Raw genomic sequence first — 16,111 nt, forward strand, 5'->3', positions numbered from 1 at the left:
ACTGTGCAAATATGGAGATTTAACTGCAGTATTTTTTTTTCTTGAATGACCTCATTTTTGTCCTCATTTAAGCCATGTTTACATGATGTGGCTTAGTTAACAACTACATAAAGCAAAGCTCAAGGTACTTACGTTGAAAATATACATTATATTATACAAAAGATATACAAAATATCCAAATATACCAAAATACCTTGAAAATATACATTACCTTGAAATGTACATAATATACATAATAACATAGCTTATCAGTTTGGTCAGCTGTATCACCCATTCAAGTGTTGTTTTTTTTTTAAATCAGTCAATTAACAAGCATTAATTAAGCCACTGCCAGCTACTATGGTAGGTTCTGGGGATATAAATTCAAAGAATTAAACAATTCCTGCATTCAAAGGATTTATATTTTAATGTGGCACCATAACTCCAAAGATGTTCAGATTTTTCAGGAGTAATCCTGCCTTGAATCCTACCTAAAGAAGTGATACAACCCTTGTGTATCTCATTCAGGACAATAATTATATATTGTCAACATTTACAACATATGCATTAGTCCAAAGTGCTTTCATTTCCTTAGATTTGGCAGCCAACTAGCCTTGAACGCATATCTGCAAGGAGATAACTGCAGATGGGCTTTTTCAGAAGTTTAACTCTGAGAATGATAGAATCTTTGAGCCTCAGACTTTCATGATATTTGAAACAGCATAGGGATATCTTCATTCACTGATTTTTCACTGGAGTAATGGCATATGTGTTCCAGATAAACTTATTAAATAAGATTAGACAGCTCAGAGTGAAACTTTGAAAAGGCAGCTCAATGTTTAATTAATGGTTTATCTTGAAGTGTGGAAATTGTCCAAATCATCAAAAAGGAAGTTATTTTTATTTTCCTTTACACACTGAAATTTAAAATAATGATAAACTTCTAAAAAAAAATCCATACCTAGCAGCTGTTCTGGTTTCAGACTGTTCTTTTCAAGTCTAAATATAAAATTGCCCAGTTACTTTAAATCACTTAGAACAGGGTTGCATTTTTAAACATGAAATGCAAAATGAGTTATATTAATCAATGAACTAAGTTTTCAAGGTATTAATAGAGTGGTCCAAAGCAGATGAAGTATAGATGACTTTATTTTGAGCTAAGATGTTTCCTGATTCGCCTTTCATAAGGAAAAGGGTTCCTAGAGAATTATATGATAATATTAGTCAACAGTTGTTCAAAGAACAGCTTTTTGGGAGGATAATTTTATTTGTGAATTAGAGATGTAGGTTGACAGGTTTAAAACACCAGCATTTAAATAATTTTGTTTATTTTACCATCCTCAGCTCCTCACTTTGCCACACATCTAGGCTTATTGATTGTGCCTCTACATGATCTCTCAGTCTGCCTTTCTCATCTTCATACTGTAGATCAGACATCATCACCTGTACCTAGACTATTGCAAAATCCTCCTGATTAGTTTTGTTCCTCAAGTGTCTCCCCTCTTCAGTTCATGTTTCATGTAGCTGCCAAAGTGATCCTGACCATATCACTGACCTATTCAATAAACATTAAGTGGCATGCCGTTTTCCTCTAAATTAAAGTACAAAATCCTTTGGTATTTACATTTTTTTTACATTTCTGCTCCAGCTTCCCGAAAGGGAATTTCTAGCCTTATTATATCCATGATATTCCCTCTCATAAATGGTCCAGCTAATTTATCTCTCTTTCTCTTCCTCTTACACAATGGGCCATCTTATTTCTCATCCTTTGTAGAGGTTTTCCCCTATACCTTCATTTACCTTTCTCCTTGCTTCTTCTTAGAATCCTTGATTTTCTTCTGAGCTTAGTTCACATTCCACCTCCTGTGTGAGGCATTTCCTGATTTCCAGGCTCCTTTACTGCGGGTCCTTACCACCACTACTGCCACTGCTCTCCTCCCACCAAATTGTATTTGTTATTTATGCATATACACACACACACACACATATACACACACACACACACACACACATACATACATACATACATACATACATACATACATGTATACATGTTGTTTCCCCCAAAAGAATGTGAGCTTCTTGAGGCCAGGGAATATATAAATTTCTTTTTCTTTGTGTCCCCATTGCCCGAGACAGTGCCTTACACATAGCTTAACAAATGCTTAGGTATGCATTAATTCATTTTTGTCTATTAACCAATATAGTTTCAGGTGTTTTATTGAAATTTCTTTGTTGGTCCCATGACACAGTAATGGTCAAGAAACTAGAGAAGGGCCTTAGAAATATTGTGTTAAAGATATAACCATAACTGACTTGGTAAAACAAAAATTAATATTGTCCAGTCCTTTGGTGTTATGTGCCAAATACTTGAGGCCATTAGACTTATAGGCTGATTAATGTACACAAAGAATTCAAATGCAGAGGATGTCACCCAGGTAGCCAGACCCCAAATGGTTGCCTAGACTTGTAGTGACTCATTCCTTGATAACATCAACAAGCATATTTCATGCTTGATCCAGTGAATGACAGCCAATTCACAATATTAGATCAAGATGTCATAAACAAAAGATTGTTAATATCACATCAGAGTTGCCAGAAAGAGAAGCTATATTTTAATGGAAAAATATAAGTATTCCTGGCATGGAAATGCTTTTTCATATTTTCCTTCTTGTCTCTATCACTTCTCCTTAAGGATGACACAAATTTCCTAAAGAGCTGTTGGTGACAGGTTTTCATAATGGAACTGTCACTAAAGTTGTTTTGTTTTGAGTCATTAAAATCATCAGAAGTGAAAAGTGCATTTTAAATATGTCATTTGGGGCCAGGGTTGCACATAACTGACGTAAACTGGCATACTCAATAGACTTTCTGCCTGCGTGGCAGCATGACGGAGTGATAATAGCCCTGCACCATGGATCAGGAGTTGGTCTGCCACTCGCTACAACCTTGAGAAAGAAAACCCTGTAATCTCTTTGGACATTACTTCCTTTACCTATAAAATGAAGGGATGGGACCAAATGTTCTCTAATATCGCTTCCATTTCTGAAATGCTATGAATTCAATGAAAGACTTGAGTTATGTTAGTTGCATTACTAAATTGAATGGTCAGGTTAATAAAATTTTTCGATCTGGTAGACCTAGCCTTAGTCGAAGCAATGGAGCACTACTGAATTTATAAGAGGAGGAAAAATGTCCACTGTCATGGATGTGAAGCTTGAAATCCTACCATGATCCAGTCCTACATTTTAAAGGAGACATTTGGAAAACTCATATCGGAAAAGAGTCTACAACAAACTTTTGGCATGGAGAAATGGTACGAGTTAGCAGTATGTTGGACTTGAATCACTGTACCATAACTTTTTTAATGCCTTCCTAATTTCTCCCTTCCTAAAGGTGAGCGCCCCTTCCACTGTAACCAGTGTGGAGCTTCTTTCACTCAGAAGGGCAACCTACTGAGACATATTAAGTTGCACTCTGGGGAGAAGCCGTTCAAATGTCCCTTCTGCAGCTATGCCTGTCGGAGAAGGGACGCCCTCACAGGACATCTCAGGACACACTCTGGTAAGTTCCCTCAGGTTGCTTGTTTCCCTTAACTCTTCATCCAAATCAGTGGCTATGAAGTTAGCTCAGCCACTTTTCAAGATGGTCCCAACACATTTCTGCAGGCATCTAAACTTCTTGAATAACTGCTATAAAGTGACAGAACTCACCTACAGTCATAAAATAGTCCCTCTCATCTAACACAGCTCTTCAAAGAAGAGCTAAAAACAAAGGAAAAAAGAACTGTAGAAAATCTCATTGCTTATGCCTTGGTATGTAGCCAGGTAACTGTTGAACTATATTATGTTGTGCTGCCCATATATTAAATATGCTTTGAAAAGCCATGTAAGGTATTGGTGTTCCTTTTTTGCAATAAGACAGGCTGGCCAAGTGAGCACTATCAGCTGGAAATGCAGTTATTTATGGAAAGTGAAATAAGGGAAAAAAACATCAGTTATGCAAATCTCCGAGGTCTTTTTAATTTCAGAGAAATTGTTACATCATTGACTATAGTCAGTCTAAGATAACTGTACACCTCTTAGTGAAATGAGAGAGTTGCCATGATCCAGCTACTATATAGAGTGGGGAATGCCCTGGTAATTTAACTTTAATTCAAGGCACAGATGGCCATCTGAACAGTTGAGCACTACATCAGTGCTACTGATAAACTTGAGAATGGTCCTCGTCAGAAAATTGGCTGTTAAAAGCATAGTTTTACTATTAGTTGTGTGATTCTTTGGCACTGTAACCACTGTCGATATATGGTCATATATCTGTATCTTTTTCCGGCCTCATATATCATCATAAAAATAGAGAATGAGTACTTAATTCCAGTAATGCTGGAAAGAAAAAAAAACCCCATAGCTCAATGTTTTTTTTAAACGAGTTACAGCTTGTACTTGCAGGATTGAATGAATCTCATTTGACTTTTAGCATGTGCAGCCCTAACAAAGAGGTTAGAAAAGAAAATTAATATAGAATCCTGTCATGCTCATTTTATATACTCCTGTCCATCATGGCATATTAAATTTTAATTTTAATGTACAGACATAATGGAAGTGCTGTTTGTATCTGAAATGACAAGTCATATTACAGAGTGCTGTGGTTTGCAATGCTTATATTACATTTTAAAGATTTCTCCTCCTGTACTTGGTCTTTTAACATGAATACAAGGGGATTACAATACTTTTCACACTTTAATTTTTGGATTGTCTGATGTCAGAAAAGTTCAATCAACAAAAATAAAAGTTGAGATAAAGAAAGGAAATATATTTTGAGTGAATTATTTTGCTCCCCTGTTTTAAGCTATTAAATGCATTTCTAAAATATAATATTTTATACAAAGATGTAGTTAATTTAAGAAATGCTAAATTTCAAAATTGCAAGAAAAAACTGCAGACAATTCTGAACTTAAAAAAGTAAGAATAACTAAAGAAAAGAGTGGTTACTTTAAATAGATTCTTTTTTTTAAAAAAAGCATTTAGTCACCGTGGATTTCTTTTGGCCATATTCACTTTTATACTTAAAGTGTTATTTTATTTGAATTACCAAAAATAATTTACTGACATACAGAAATATAGTCATTGAATAAAATAGGATATATATACATACGTACATACATACATGCATACATATATACATATACATACACACACATACATACTTTTGATTTTTTATATGGGAATGTCATTTTTTTCTTTATTTCATTCATTTGGTTGTTTTTCTACTATTTAGTTCCTCGATTTTACATGGTTTAGGGGCAGCTAGGTGGCACAGTAGAAAGAGCACCAGCCCTGAATTCAGGAGTGCCTGAGTTCAAATACGGCCTCAGACACATAGTACTTACTAGCTGTGTGACCCTGGGCAAGTCACTTAACCCCATTGCCTAGCCAAAAAGAAAAAAAAAAAGATTTTACAATGGTTTAACTTAACTCTAATTACTAACTTGATAAATACCACAATTATTTCTCAAAGTTCTTTTCATTAGAATAAATGTACTCAGCATTAATGAAGCATGTATGTCCTTAGTATGCTGCTGTGATGTTCATCACTACTTAATAGGTTTTTGAATTAAAACCAATGCTATATTTCCCCTCCCTTTTTTATTCTCTTCTGGGGTACTGAAACTGTAATCGTACCTGTCCCTGAGTAGATGGTGATACTTTGGTTTAATTGCACAAAATCATTGTGGAAAAATAAAAGATAACGCATAGAATTAAGCCACTTAGGTTTATATTGTGTTTTATACAGAAATATAACTTTATGTTTAAAATATATTTAAATTTTAAATACGCCAGCAATAGGCTGATTGGTGTGAAGATTCTAAGGAAATTTTAAAGTATTTGAGAAATAATAGCATATCTCTATAGTGGGCAAAGTATTGGCGTAGTTGAAATAGTAGAATTGAGCAAAGTCAGGAGGCATGGATTCTAGTTCTCTCGGTGAACTCTAATCAAGTGGTAAGTGACAGCCTCTTGGGACACGGCTTTCTTTATTTGTAAAATTAAAGAGTTGGATTAGGTGATACTTAAGATCCTGTCTAGCTCAGAAATATATATTTGTTTATAATTGGTTATGAACAAAATTTATGTGGGACAATTTTCACTCATTAGACTCAACTGTTAGTAATAATTATTTCTAAAATAATATGTTAAAATAGAAATTGTAAAATTACATATGTAAGGTAATGGTTTTAACCTGGCTTTTTTTTTCCACTCAGGAAAGCCTTAATTTTTTCCCCCTTATTTTTAGTGCTTCAGGCTTCTCAAATCTGCTTGCTGCTTCCTTTAACTTCTAGATTATAAGCAAGCACTTTTAGAGAGTAAAAGCCTTGCTTTCGTTTTTCAGGCCCTTTCAGCCCAATTGCAGGGTCAAAGACTTCACCTGTTTACTGTTGAACAGAAAAGGTATTTATTCACTTCATGCTGCAAGCTAGTTCTAGCCATCTCTTCGTTGCCTACAAACTAAATCTCATTCATTGCCTATGGCTCCAAAACCCAAAATTTCCCTGTGGTGCTTTTTACTTACCCTTTCTCCTGTGACTAAAGGGCGTGGGGCAGGGGGAAGAGGGGCGGGGGAGCCTGAAACCCTTGCCCAGAAATTGTCTTTGTCCAGTCAAGGAACCTTTAAGACAGAGCTAATTTGTGTGGAATGCTAATGATTACACTTTAAGTAGGTGACTAGCCTCTAACTTCCTCTTGAATTCTCCTTAAAGGGATGTGCTTTTAATTGTTTAAAAACCTACTGAATACATTGCAACAAACAATATTACTTTTAAACAAGATTATATAATGATTTCCTCACAGTTGCCGTGTTTATAGCTCTGTGATATTAGTTCTATTGGTTCACTTATGACTTGTATCTTGAAGTAACCTCAATTTTGGTGAAATATTCCAAATAAAATAGTCTTTGACATGCAAAACACTAGTGGGAAAAGAAAAAAATTGCTAAGTTTTCCTTACTTTTTAATGCTTCTTAAGAGTCGACATTTTGTAGGCGCTCTTTCCTAATTTATTTCCATTTTATACTGTTGATTCAAATCTATCAAACCTTGGATATTTTATTTGATAGACTATCTCAATCTTAAAAATTTTATTTTATGTGCTTTGAGGGTCTTTTAAATTTATCATGTGTAGTTGCATCTATTAAGAATTAGATTAATCTTAAAATATCTTGACTCTTTAAAAATAGAAGTTTGTTTTCAAATAAAAAGACATTTTCACCATTCTTGTAAAGATGTTTTTTCAGGAAGCTGCCTCTATTGTTTACATACATGTGCTTAGTGTAAGTAATGTATAAATTGCTATTTCTACATTTTCTATAAATTCTCCTAGTAGTGTTCTTTCTGTCAGAATAAGAACTTAATGCTTTTAATGTAGTTCCTTAATTTATGCCATTTGTTGTTTTGTTGAGATGTAATGTACAACATGTGATTTTTCTCATTAACCTAGGATGATATTTCATTTTATTTTGACTTCATTGATTTTCAATTCACTTCAACAAAAAAAAATGTATTAATTATATACTATGTGTAAGGCATTACGATAGGTGCTGGGGTATCAAAGAACAACAATAAAAAGCATTCCTGCCCTCAAGTAGCTTTTATTCTACTGTTTACAACATGTAGACAGATAATTACAGGGAGATTTCAGGAAAGAGACAGAGCACATTTTTGCTTTCATTAGCAAGAATTTTCTTTTTTATAGCCATCATAATTTTTGGTTGGCATAAATTTATACATATAGAGCTATTGACTGCCTTGTTAGAGTCTTACTTTATCACAGCAGCTAAACCAAAGAAAATGGATGTCTATGGTAAAACTTGCAATTTTTTTAAATGTAAAAAAAAGGGGCATGAAGACGAAGAAAAGTAAATAAGATGGCTTGTATATTCTTCACTTAAAGAAATACTGGATAAACACACCAATCAACCAGCCTACTAAAGATCTCAAAGATAACCTTAAGCTCTGTCGTATAAATGATGGAATGACATTCTAAACCCATATATTCCCCTGCCCATACCAACTCAAGTTCACAATGTAAAGTTTTTAATAAGATTTTAGAACTGGAAATGCCAAACTTAGGCATTTACTGGCTCAGTAATATAACATATATCACATTGATTTTCATTTTGTTTCTTTATCCATATGAACAATATACATTTTCCTTTTCAAAAGGCAAAGTTATGGAACTGGGATTGGGAAAGAGATATGGCCCATATCTCTGATTCTTCTTACTCTCTAATCTTAGATTTGACCCACAAACCTTAAAACTTAAATATAAATGTCTAATTTCATAATTTTAAAATGTTTAGACTCCCTCTTCTCAACAGTTTCTACATTATTGTCTTGTAGATCTTACCCTTGGCCCCTTTTTTTTCCTTTTGTACCTCCATCTTAGAAATGGCAGTTATTTAGGTGATAGAGAGGGTGTTGGTAGGAATATTCCTATGTGCTTGACTGTGCAGTTCTTTATTAACCTTTACCTTCCTGTAGTTATGTCTTCCCCCCATTTTGAATCCAGACACTGCTGGTATGCTACTTTAGTTCCCTCTGATTTTTAGTTTTCTGGCTGAGCTCTGTTGCAGGAGAATGTGCTGCCTCACTACTGTCCCATCCAGAGAAAGCTTCTGCCTTTTGATTTTCTTCAGCACTGGGAAGAAATAGAGTAGGCTGGGAGTGAGGTGAGTTTATAGCAAACCTATGGGTATGCTTGTGTAACCCTGCCAGAGTATAGTGAGTGATGGGTAAGGTCAGCCTGTTTAAGGTTAGGGATTAAATTTCTTTGCTGTTAGTTCATTGAGAGGGTTCCTAGTTTCTTAGAGTGTAGGTGGCTGAAATTGCTTTATCTCTTGCATATGGTATCTCTTTTGGAGAAGTTTAAGAGGTTATGAGTATTAGCAGTACCTAGTCCTCAATCTTATTGATCATCTACTGTTATTTTATCATTCACATTATTATTGAATATGCTTAATGTAAATTTAAACTGACAAACTTTTAGAGCTTCTTGAAGAGCACAAGCGAATTAGTTGGTGATGCCAAAGGGAAAAAAAGATCAATTGTATTTATTTCTTAGTTTTGTAATTTTGGGTACTGGTGTATGTATCCTCAATTACTGGACCTTTAAATTCATGGATTTTCTTTTACATATTACCTTTTCAGTTAACCCTATTAAATCTGATACTCTAGGAAAAAATGATGTTTTAATTAAGCCCTGAACTTAAAGCAATAAAAATAATGTTTGGCATTTATGTTCAGGAAAAATCTGGAAAAAAACTAGGTTGCAGCTTAGTATAGTAGAAAGGATACTGGATTTGGGGCCACAAAGCCTGTTTGAATTCTAATCTATTGCTTTCGATTTATATGACTTTGGGAAAGTCACTTAAATGTTTCTATAAGATAACGGGGTTGGACTACAAATAAATAGTGATTCCTAAGGTCCTGGCATACTCTAAATTCTGTATTTTTCAAATTAGAGTTGTTATTATCCTCTTTATACATACCATGGTTATGCTATGCTCAAATAAAGGAAGAAAACAAGTATTTACTAAGTCTTTACTATATATCAGCCACTGTGCTAAGCAGTCTTACAGGATTTCATTTGATCCTATCAATAACTGTAGGATGGATATAGGTGCTATTATTACCAACATTTTATAGTTTAGTACACTGAAGAAGATGGAAGGGAAGTGATTTTCCCCCAATGTTTGAGGTCTGATTCGAACTCAGCTCTTCTTGACTCCAGGTCCAGTGCGCTATATATTCCACCTTGCTGTGGCCATCATCACAAAATAAGATACAAGTCTACACTTTTTTGGCATTTATACAGATTATATTTCCTTATTCTATACTGTCATACATTCTTCTGTATCAGCTTTCACAGCAAAAGGAAAGGAGCAATCTCACACAACCTTGAATATTAATTAATATCTGTTTTCTTGAAAGTGAAACGGTTGACCACCATTAATTGTTTTAATTTTCCAAAATACTAAGGAGATCTTATTGGTTAAAGTTAATTATTTGAAAAAAATTGAAAAATTAACAAATATTTCTTACTCAGCCAAATTCCATGAGGGCAGGGACCATGTGGTATGTAATTTTTGGTGTGTATTCCAAAACATAAGCACACTGCTCTGTATACAATGCACACTTGAAAAATATTTCTCACATTTATTATGTCTCTCAGATTTTCAAATCGAATAGGTACAGAACTTTTGAGATGATTATTGGTTGAAAAGCAAAGAAGTTGTGTTTTTTTTTAGAAATAAGAAAATAATAAAAGCTTCCTTGGATGCTATTACCACAGTTGCTTTCTGATTTTTTTTTAAATAAGCTTTCATTGATATCTTATTTTTTACATCACCAAAATTTTTCCTGGCATCCTTTTACTCTTTTCCTCTCAGAAAGCCATCCCATGTAACAAATAATAATTTTAAAGGAAAAAAAAGAAAAAAATCAGCAAAACTAATCCATAAAAAAGTTTGAAAATATTTTTAGTTTACTACACACCTAAACTTCCCAGCTCTGTAAAGGGATGAGATTGGGGTGTATTCTAGTAGTCTTCCAAGCAAAATTTCCTTGTGAATTTTGCAGCCTACTTGTAATTTTATGCTAATTGTTATTCTTGATCAGTTGTCAATTTTAGGTATGCAAGATTTACTGAGTTTTTTTTTTTTCAAAAATATGTATTTGTCCTTTTATATGATCTCCTGGTTGATATCCAGTACCAAATACTTTTATCTTTTTTTTTTTTTTTTGCTCTCTCAGAGTTTACATGAATACCCATGCTTCTTAAGTCAATAGAAAGTGGAAAAACTTTCAGAAGCTACTTATTCCAGTTGTGTCAATTTCCAGCCTGCTGGTCACAAGTAGTCCATAAAACTCCCGATTGTAGTCCTAAATCAGATTAAAATGTCATTGGGAAATGATTGACAAAATAAATAAAAATACAGTACAACAAAGATAATCTTAATTTGTGGTTTTTTAAATCAATATGCATCCAGCAGGGATTCTGGATTCTAGGTATGAATTGCTCTGGACAGACATACATATACAGACATAGACACCTATACATCCATACACATATAGGTTGTAGTTTATTTCTAAAATCCTACATGGAAGTTGGTTATACTACCTAGCTTTATAATGTATTCAGTATTTAGCAATCTTCTTTGGTATCCCCTCCCCCTTTCTTGGTATCCATTCAATAATTTAAACCCATTGTATCCTCATTAGGAGAAACTATATACAGTAGGTTCTCCATATTCCCATCTTTTGAAAGACTGTCATCGCTTTTAGATTTTAATTTCCTTAAAGACAGAAGGTAGGTTTTCCTCCTTTTGAAATAGTACAGAGCTTCACATGTAGTAAAATGGATCCATCAATAAATATTGAATGACTTGCTATCATCAATTTTCTCTAATAATGTATTTACATTGAAGTTTGTATGTTGTAGTGATAATGGATTGAAGATGATTTGTGTTACTCTCTACATCAGTCCCTTTCATAAATTTTCGTGCCTTCTGGCTAAGATTATAGTTTGTATCTTCTAAACAAAACAAAGCTAAGTTGTTTGAGTCATAAAGGGAGAACATGAGATTTTGGCTGACCAATATAGTATTCTTTCAAGTTGAGCTAACCAAAAATTTCTTCTCTCTAGACTAATTAATATCAATTAATTTACCCTTTCCCTTAGATTATATTCTCCAGCTATTTCATCTTAGTGTTTTGGTTGTGGGGGTATATGTGCTTTCTTTTTTTTAAATTCCCTTTCTAGCTCACTACATTTTTTTTTTATCTTGTGAAGCTCCAGATTGAATAATAGCTTATAAACGTAAATGGTATCGAGTAGCCCTGGATTTGGAGTGACTCTGCTACTTACTACATTTGTGACCTTAGGCAAATTATTTCCACACTCAGCCTTGGTTTGCGAAATGTAAACTTGTAAAATGTTGGGGTTGGATTAGGTGATCTAAAACATCCCTGCCAGATTTAAATCCTGTGATCCTATGCATGTGGTAATTACTGTACAATTTACTTATTAGGATGAAGGTAATAACTTATTTTTTTTGTGGTATTAGTATCTTTAAAGTAACATTACATAATTAATTCATGTTTAGTTTTTAATAACGCTATCAGAAAATTTAGCTTCTCTCCACAATTTTTTTTATCTTACATTTGTGGGTTTAAAAAAATTTTTTAAATCTGGATCTAATTCATTAGTTCTAAGCATTTTGTACCTAATTTCCTATTATTGACAAATTTGATGATGACACTAGTAACTTATGCCATTGTATTACTTACATATTAAATAGCACTCAGCCTTATAGAATACTAGTTGATTTATAGCTCCAAAGTCATATTTCACCATGACTGAGGGTAGGGAATGTTTTTTGCCTTACTTTGTATCCTCAGTGCTTAGTATGGAGTCTGGCATGTAGCAAATAATAAATGCTTCTTTACTGACTGACTAGAAAGTCAAATGCATATCCACCTGTTAGGGTGATTCTAGAAATTTTTTCCTGGGGAGATGACTAATATCACGTACTATGTAATGTTGACATGGATGTTTGAGCTGTGTTCTATTTCCCCTTTATTTTATTTAGCCTTTTAAATTTTACTACTCTCCAGTATTTAAGTATATGTTGAATTGGATTGAATCCAGTATGACATGGAACCTATAGAATAAAATTTTACTCTTCTCTGGAGAAGATTTGCCATTTTCTTAAGCCTAATTCTAAGACTGACTAGCTTTGTGACCATAGATAAGTTACTTAATATTCTAAGCCCTGGTATTCTCACCTGTGAAAGAAAAATAATTCGAATAGTGGTGGTGGTAATAGTAGTTAGTAGTAGTAATAGTAGTAGTAGTTGTAGTAGTAGCAGTAGTTGTAGTGGTAGTAGTATGAGGAGGGTGGCACATGTCTATAGCACATTAAGGTCTGAAATGCACTCTTTACATTCTTATTTTATTTCAACCTCAAAAAATCCCTGTAAAATAGGAAGACACTACTGGCTTAATTATCTTCATTTTACAGATGAATGAACTAAAGAAAACTACATGTCACATAGCTTGTAAATGTCAGAGATAGAATTTAGACCTGGGTCTTCCTAACACCAGCAGCTAGGAGACTATCCAATACCATATTGCCTCAAGATAGATAATAATTATTACTTACCTTACAGGATTGTTGTGAGGAAAGCACTTTGCAAATCATAAAACATTATTTAAGTGGGAGGGTTTTACTCTTTAAAATCTTCTTAATCACATTTTTTAGGGCTTATAAAACACTTTCCTTGAAACTACCTCTTCTATCATAGAATATTGACTCACCACGAATACTGTGTCCTCTGTAATTGTAATATGTTTATTCTTAACTATAAAGAAATGATTACCTAAGCCATGAATACTTCATGGATCTGGCTTTTTTTTCCTCATTGTAGAAATTCTTGTCATTGACATAGATGATAAATTCTCTATGACTTAGAGCATGATCTTTTTTTTTAAATAGCAAGTAAAATCCATTTCTCCAAGTAAAGCAGCAAACAGAAATCAGAGAGGTTACACAGATTAGAATATAGCAGAGAATCTATAAGAATGAATGACGTCTTTGGATGAGACTGAAATGAGGTCTCAAGCTTGGACAAAGAAAGAGATGACTTGTCTCATCCAAGAAAATTTCTCTCTAAAGTTTTGAGGGAGGCAAGCCACAAATCAGAGATTATAATGAGGAAACAGCTTTTCCTAAGTTGTAACTTCCAAATATTTTTTTTTATCTCTCTATATGCCTCTCTTAAAGAATGTCTGAAACCACACATATCTGTCCCTAAAAAGTTAGACATCAGCTCCATCTCTTACTTTGGTATACAGCATTGCCTCAACATTCTCTCAACTAATGTGGAGCCCTATCACCTTCCATATGCCAGAAGTAGCCAACAAGAATTGCTGTAACCTGAAAAATTCATCACCCTGTAGCCTGTAGCCTGTGTGAGAGAATAGGGGAAGATGAAGATAAAGGAAAATATGTGACATGCCATAATCAAATAAATGGTAAAGAATGAAGTGAAAATAGTTCCTATAGTCTCTCAGGAATAAATGAAGAGAGCATTTATTAAGTGCTTACTACAGGCAAAGCACTGTGCTAAGCCCTAGGAATATAAATAGAAAATTAGGATAGTCTCTGTACTCAAGGATGAAAGGAAGGTTTCAGCTGCAAGTCAAATGGAAAGGTCCCATGGTCCTTAGCGTACAGTGGCAAAGCAGATGCTAATGCCTTTCTTTTAATGTCATTTTACTGACAGACATATCAGTTACTGATTTTCAGCCATTTGACAGAAAGAAGCAAGACTACAGGAGAATGGGAGAAGTGGCAAATGGAAAGATTGAAATTGGGGAAAGAGGGAAAAGTCTTGATTCCCTGGTCAAGGAGGTCCCATGGAAGAACACTCTCAGAGGAGGGGAGATACATTCTGTAACAGGAGATGGAGACCTTACAGTGGACAAAAATTTGCAAGCATTTGGTCCTCAGAGAGACAGCTGTCCCTAGGAGAATATTGTACCTCCAGAGGAAACAGAGCTCATAGGGAAAACCAACAATCAGAAAGGTGAGAGGCCCTAAGAGAAGATTATATTGAAAATGGTAAATAAAATGATCATTGGGAGGCTGAGGGGGTAGAAATATACTGCAAAATCAGGGACAAAAGAAAATCTCTGCCATGGAGCCATTCTTCTGTCCATGCAGTAGAATTGACACTTCTAAGACAATAGAAAAAAGGGGAGGGAGGGGCAAACTCACAAGGCAATAACATGGAAATTGTTTAGAAGTAGGAACTCAAAGTAGGTTCTTTAGAAGCTTTAATTCCATAAGGAACAGAGACTAAATAAGGCATAAATGAGTATGAGGACCATGTGCAAAAAAAAGTTTAATATAAACAGAAAAATAAGAGAATGAATGAAGAAAATAAGAGGGAAAACTCTTTTAGAAAAGTACAGAAAATGACAAAAGAGAAGTTGAAGGGCAGGAGAGGAAGGAGGATTTTACTTAACTATTTAGCTAAGAGGGAAAAAAGGTGAAGAATTTATAAGTAGATAAAATGTTCATTGACTGAATTGAAACAAACGTTGTGGAAGTAAGAGGTATCACTTCTTTCTGAAATAAGAGGGAAAACTTTATGAAGAAGCTGCCATTTGAGCTAGACCTTAAAGGATGGATAAGATTTTTTTTTTAATGGAGATGGATGGGGTTGGTGGGGGAATGAAGCACATTCCACTCGTGAGGGGTAGCCTTCAAAAGGTCAGTAGTCCATGTTGCCTGGAATATAAATTTCAAGAATAGTATGAGATAAAGCAAGGAAAGGTTGGAACCAGCTTGTGTAGGTTCTTGAAAGGTAGGCTAAGAAATTTGAACTTCATTTGTTGGGCAGTAAAAAGCCACTGAAAGGTTTTGAGTGAGAGCATGATGTTATTATAGCTTCACATTAAGATGAGTTGTGTCATCCCTATACTCCCTTTACCTCCCTTCTGTCATTGCTTCAGCCTGCCATCGAGGATTTCTTAACCATATCATCCATTTTCTGATATAATTGAAGGAAGAAATACCACAACTGACCCCTAGACATTTTAAAACATGTAAATTACCGGAACTTATAAGGCTTTTTAGAATATAAATATAAGCCTTTTTACTAGTCTTTTTAGAATATGGAAGTTACTGGAAGCTATGTTGTATGTGTATTATTGTCTTTCTATGAATGTTTTAACACAAAAGAGTTAGTATAGCACTTGACTAATAGATTTTGACAACCAGCTTTTTAAAAAGATAACAATATTTTAAGACCCTATATTAAAAGAATTATGGATGTTTTCTATTTGTGTACTAAGTTATTTAGCCAGGTACAATGGTATTAGAATAATCCAGGGCTAGGATACTTGTACTGACTGAAAAGTCAATTCATGTGTGGCTCACTGCTTGCCTTGTAATAACCCTGTATTGAGTTTAATAAAATTTATCCTGGAGGCTTTCCATAAGAAGGAACTGTTTTCACCTGATCTGTAGCACTGGCATCTGACCGACTCACTGTTTGATCTCCCAAGTG

At 34.2% G+C, this 16,111-nt stretch overlaps 1 protein-coding gene across 8 annotated transcripts in view; it reads left to right on the top strand.

Annotated features, from left to right (window-relative positions):
• The window catches only part of IKZF2 (IKAROS family zinc finger 2), a 188,485-nt gene that overhangs the window by 138,155 nt on the left and 34,219 nt on the right, over nucleotides 1-16,111 (top strand). For all 8 annotated transcript variants that reach the window (XM_021008732.2, XM_021008735.2, XM_021008731.2 and 5 more), the window contains exon 5: nucleotides 3,376-3,543. In XM_021008732.2, coding sequence (XP_020864391.1) covers nucleotides 3,376-3,543 — 168 coding nt within the window. The remainder of the gene's footprint in view (nucleotides 1-3,375; nucleotides 3,544-16,111) is intronic.

The sequence above is a fragment of the Phascolarctos cinereus genome, unplaced genomic scaffold, assembly GCF_003287225.1.
Source record: "Phascolarctos cinereus isolate Bilbo 61053 unplaced genomic scaffold, phaCin_HiC Scaffold_7;HRSCAF=346, whole genome shotgun sequence".
Lineage (NCBI taxonomy): Eukaryota > Metazoa > Chordata > Mammalia > Diprotodontia > Phascolarctidae > Phascolarctos > Phascolarctos cinereus.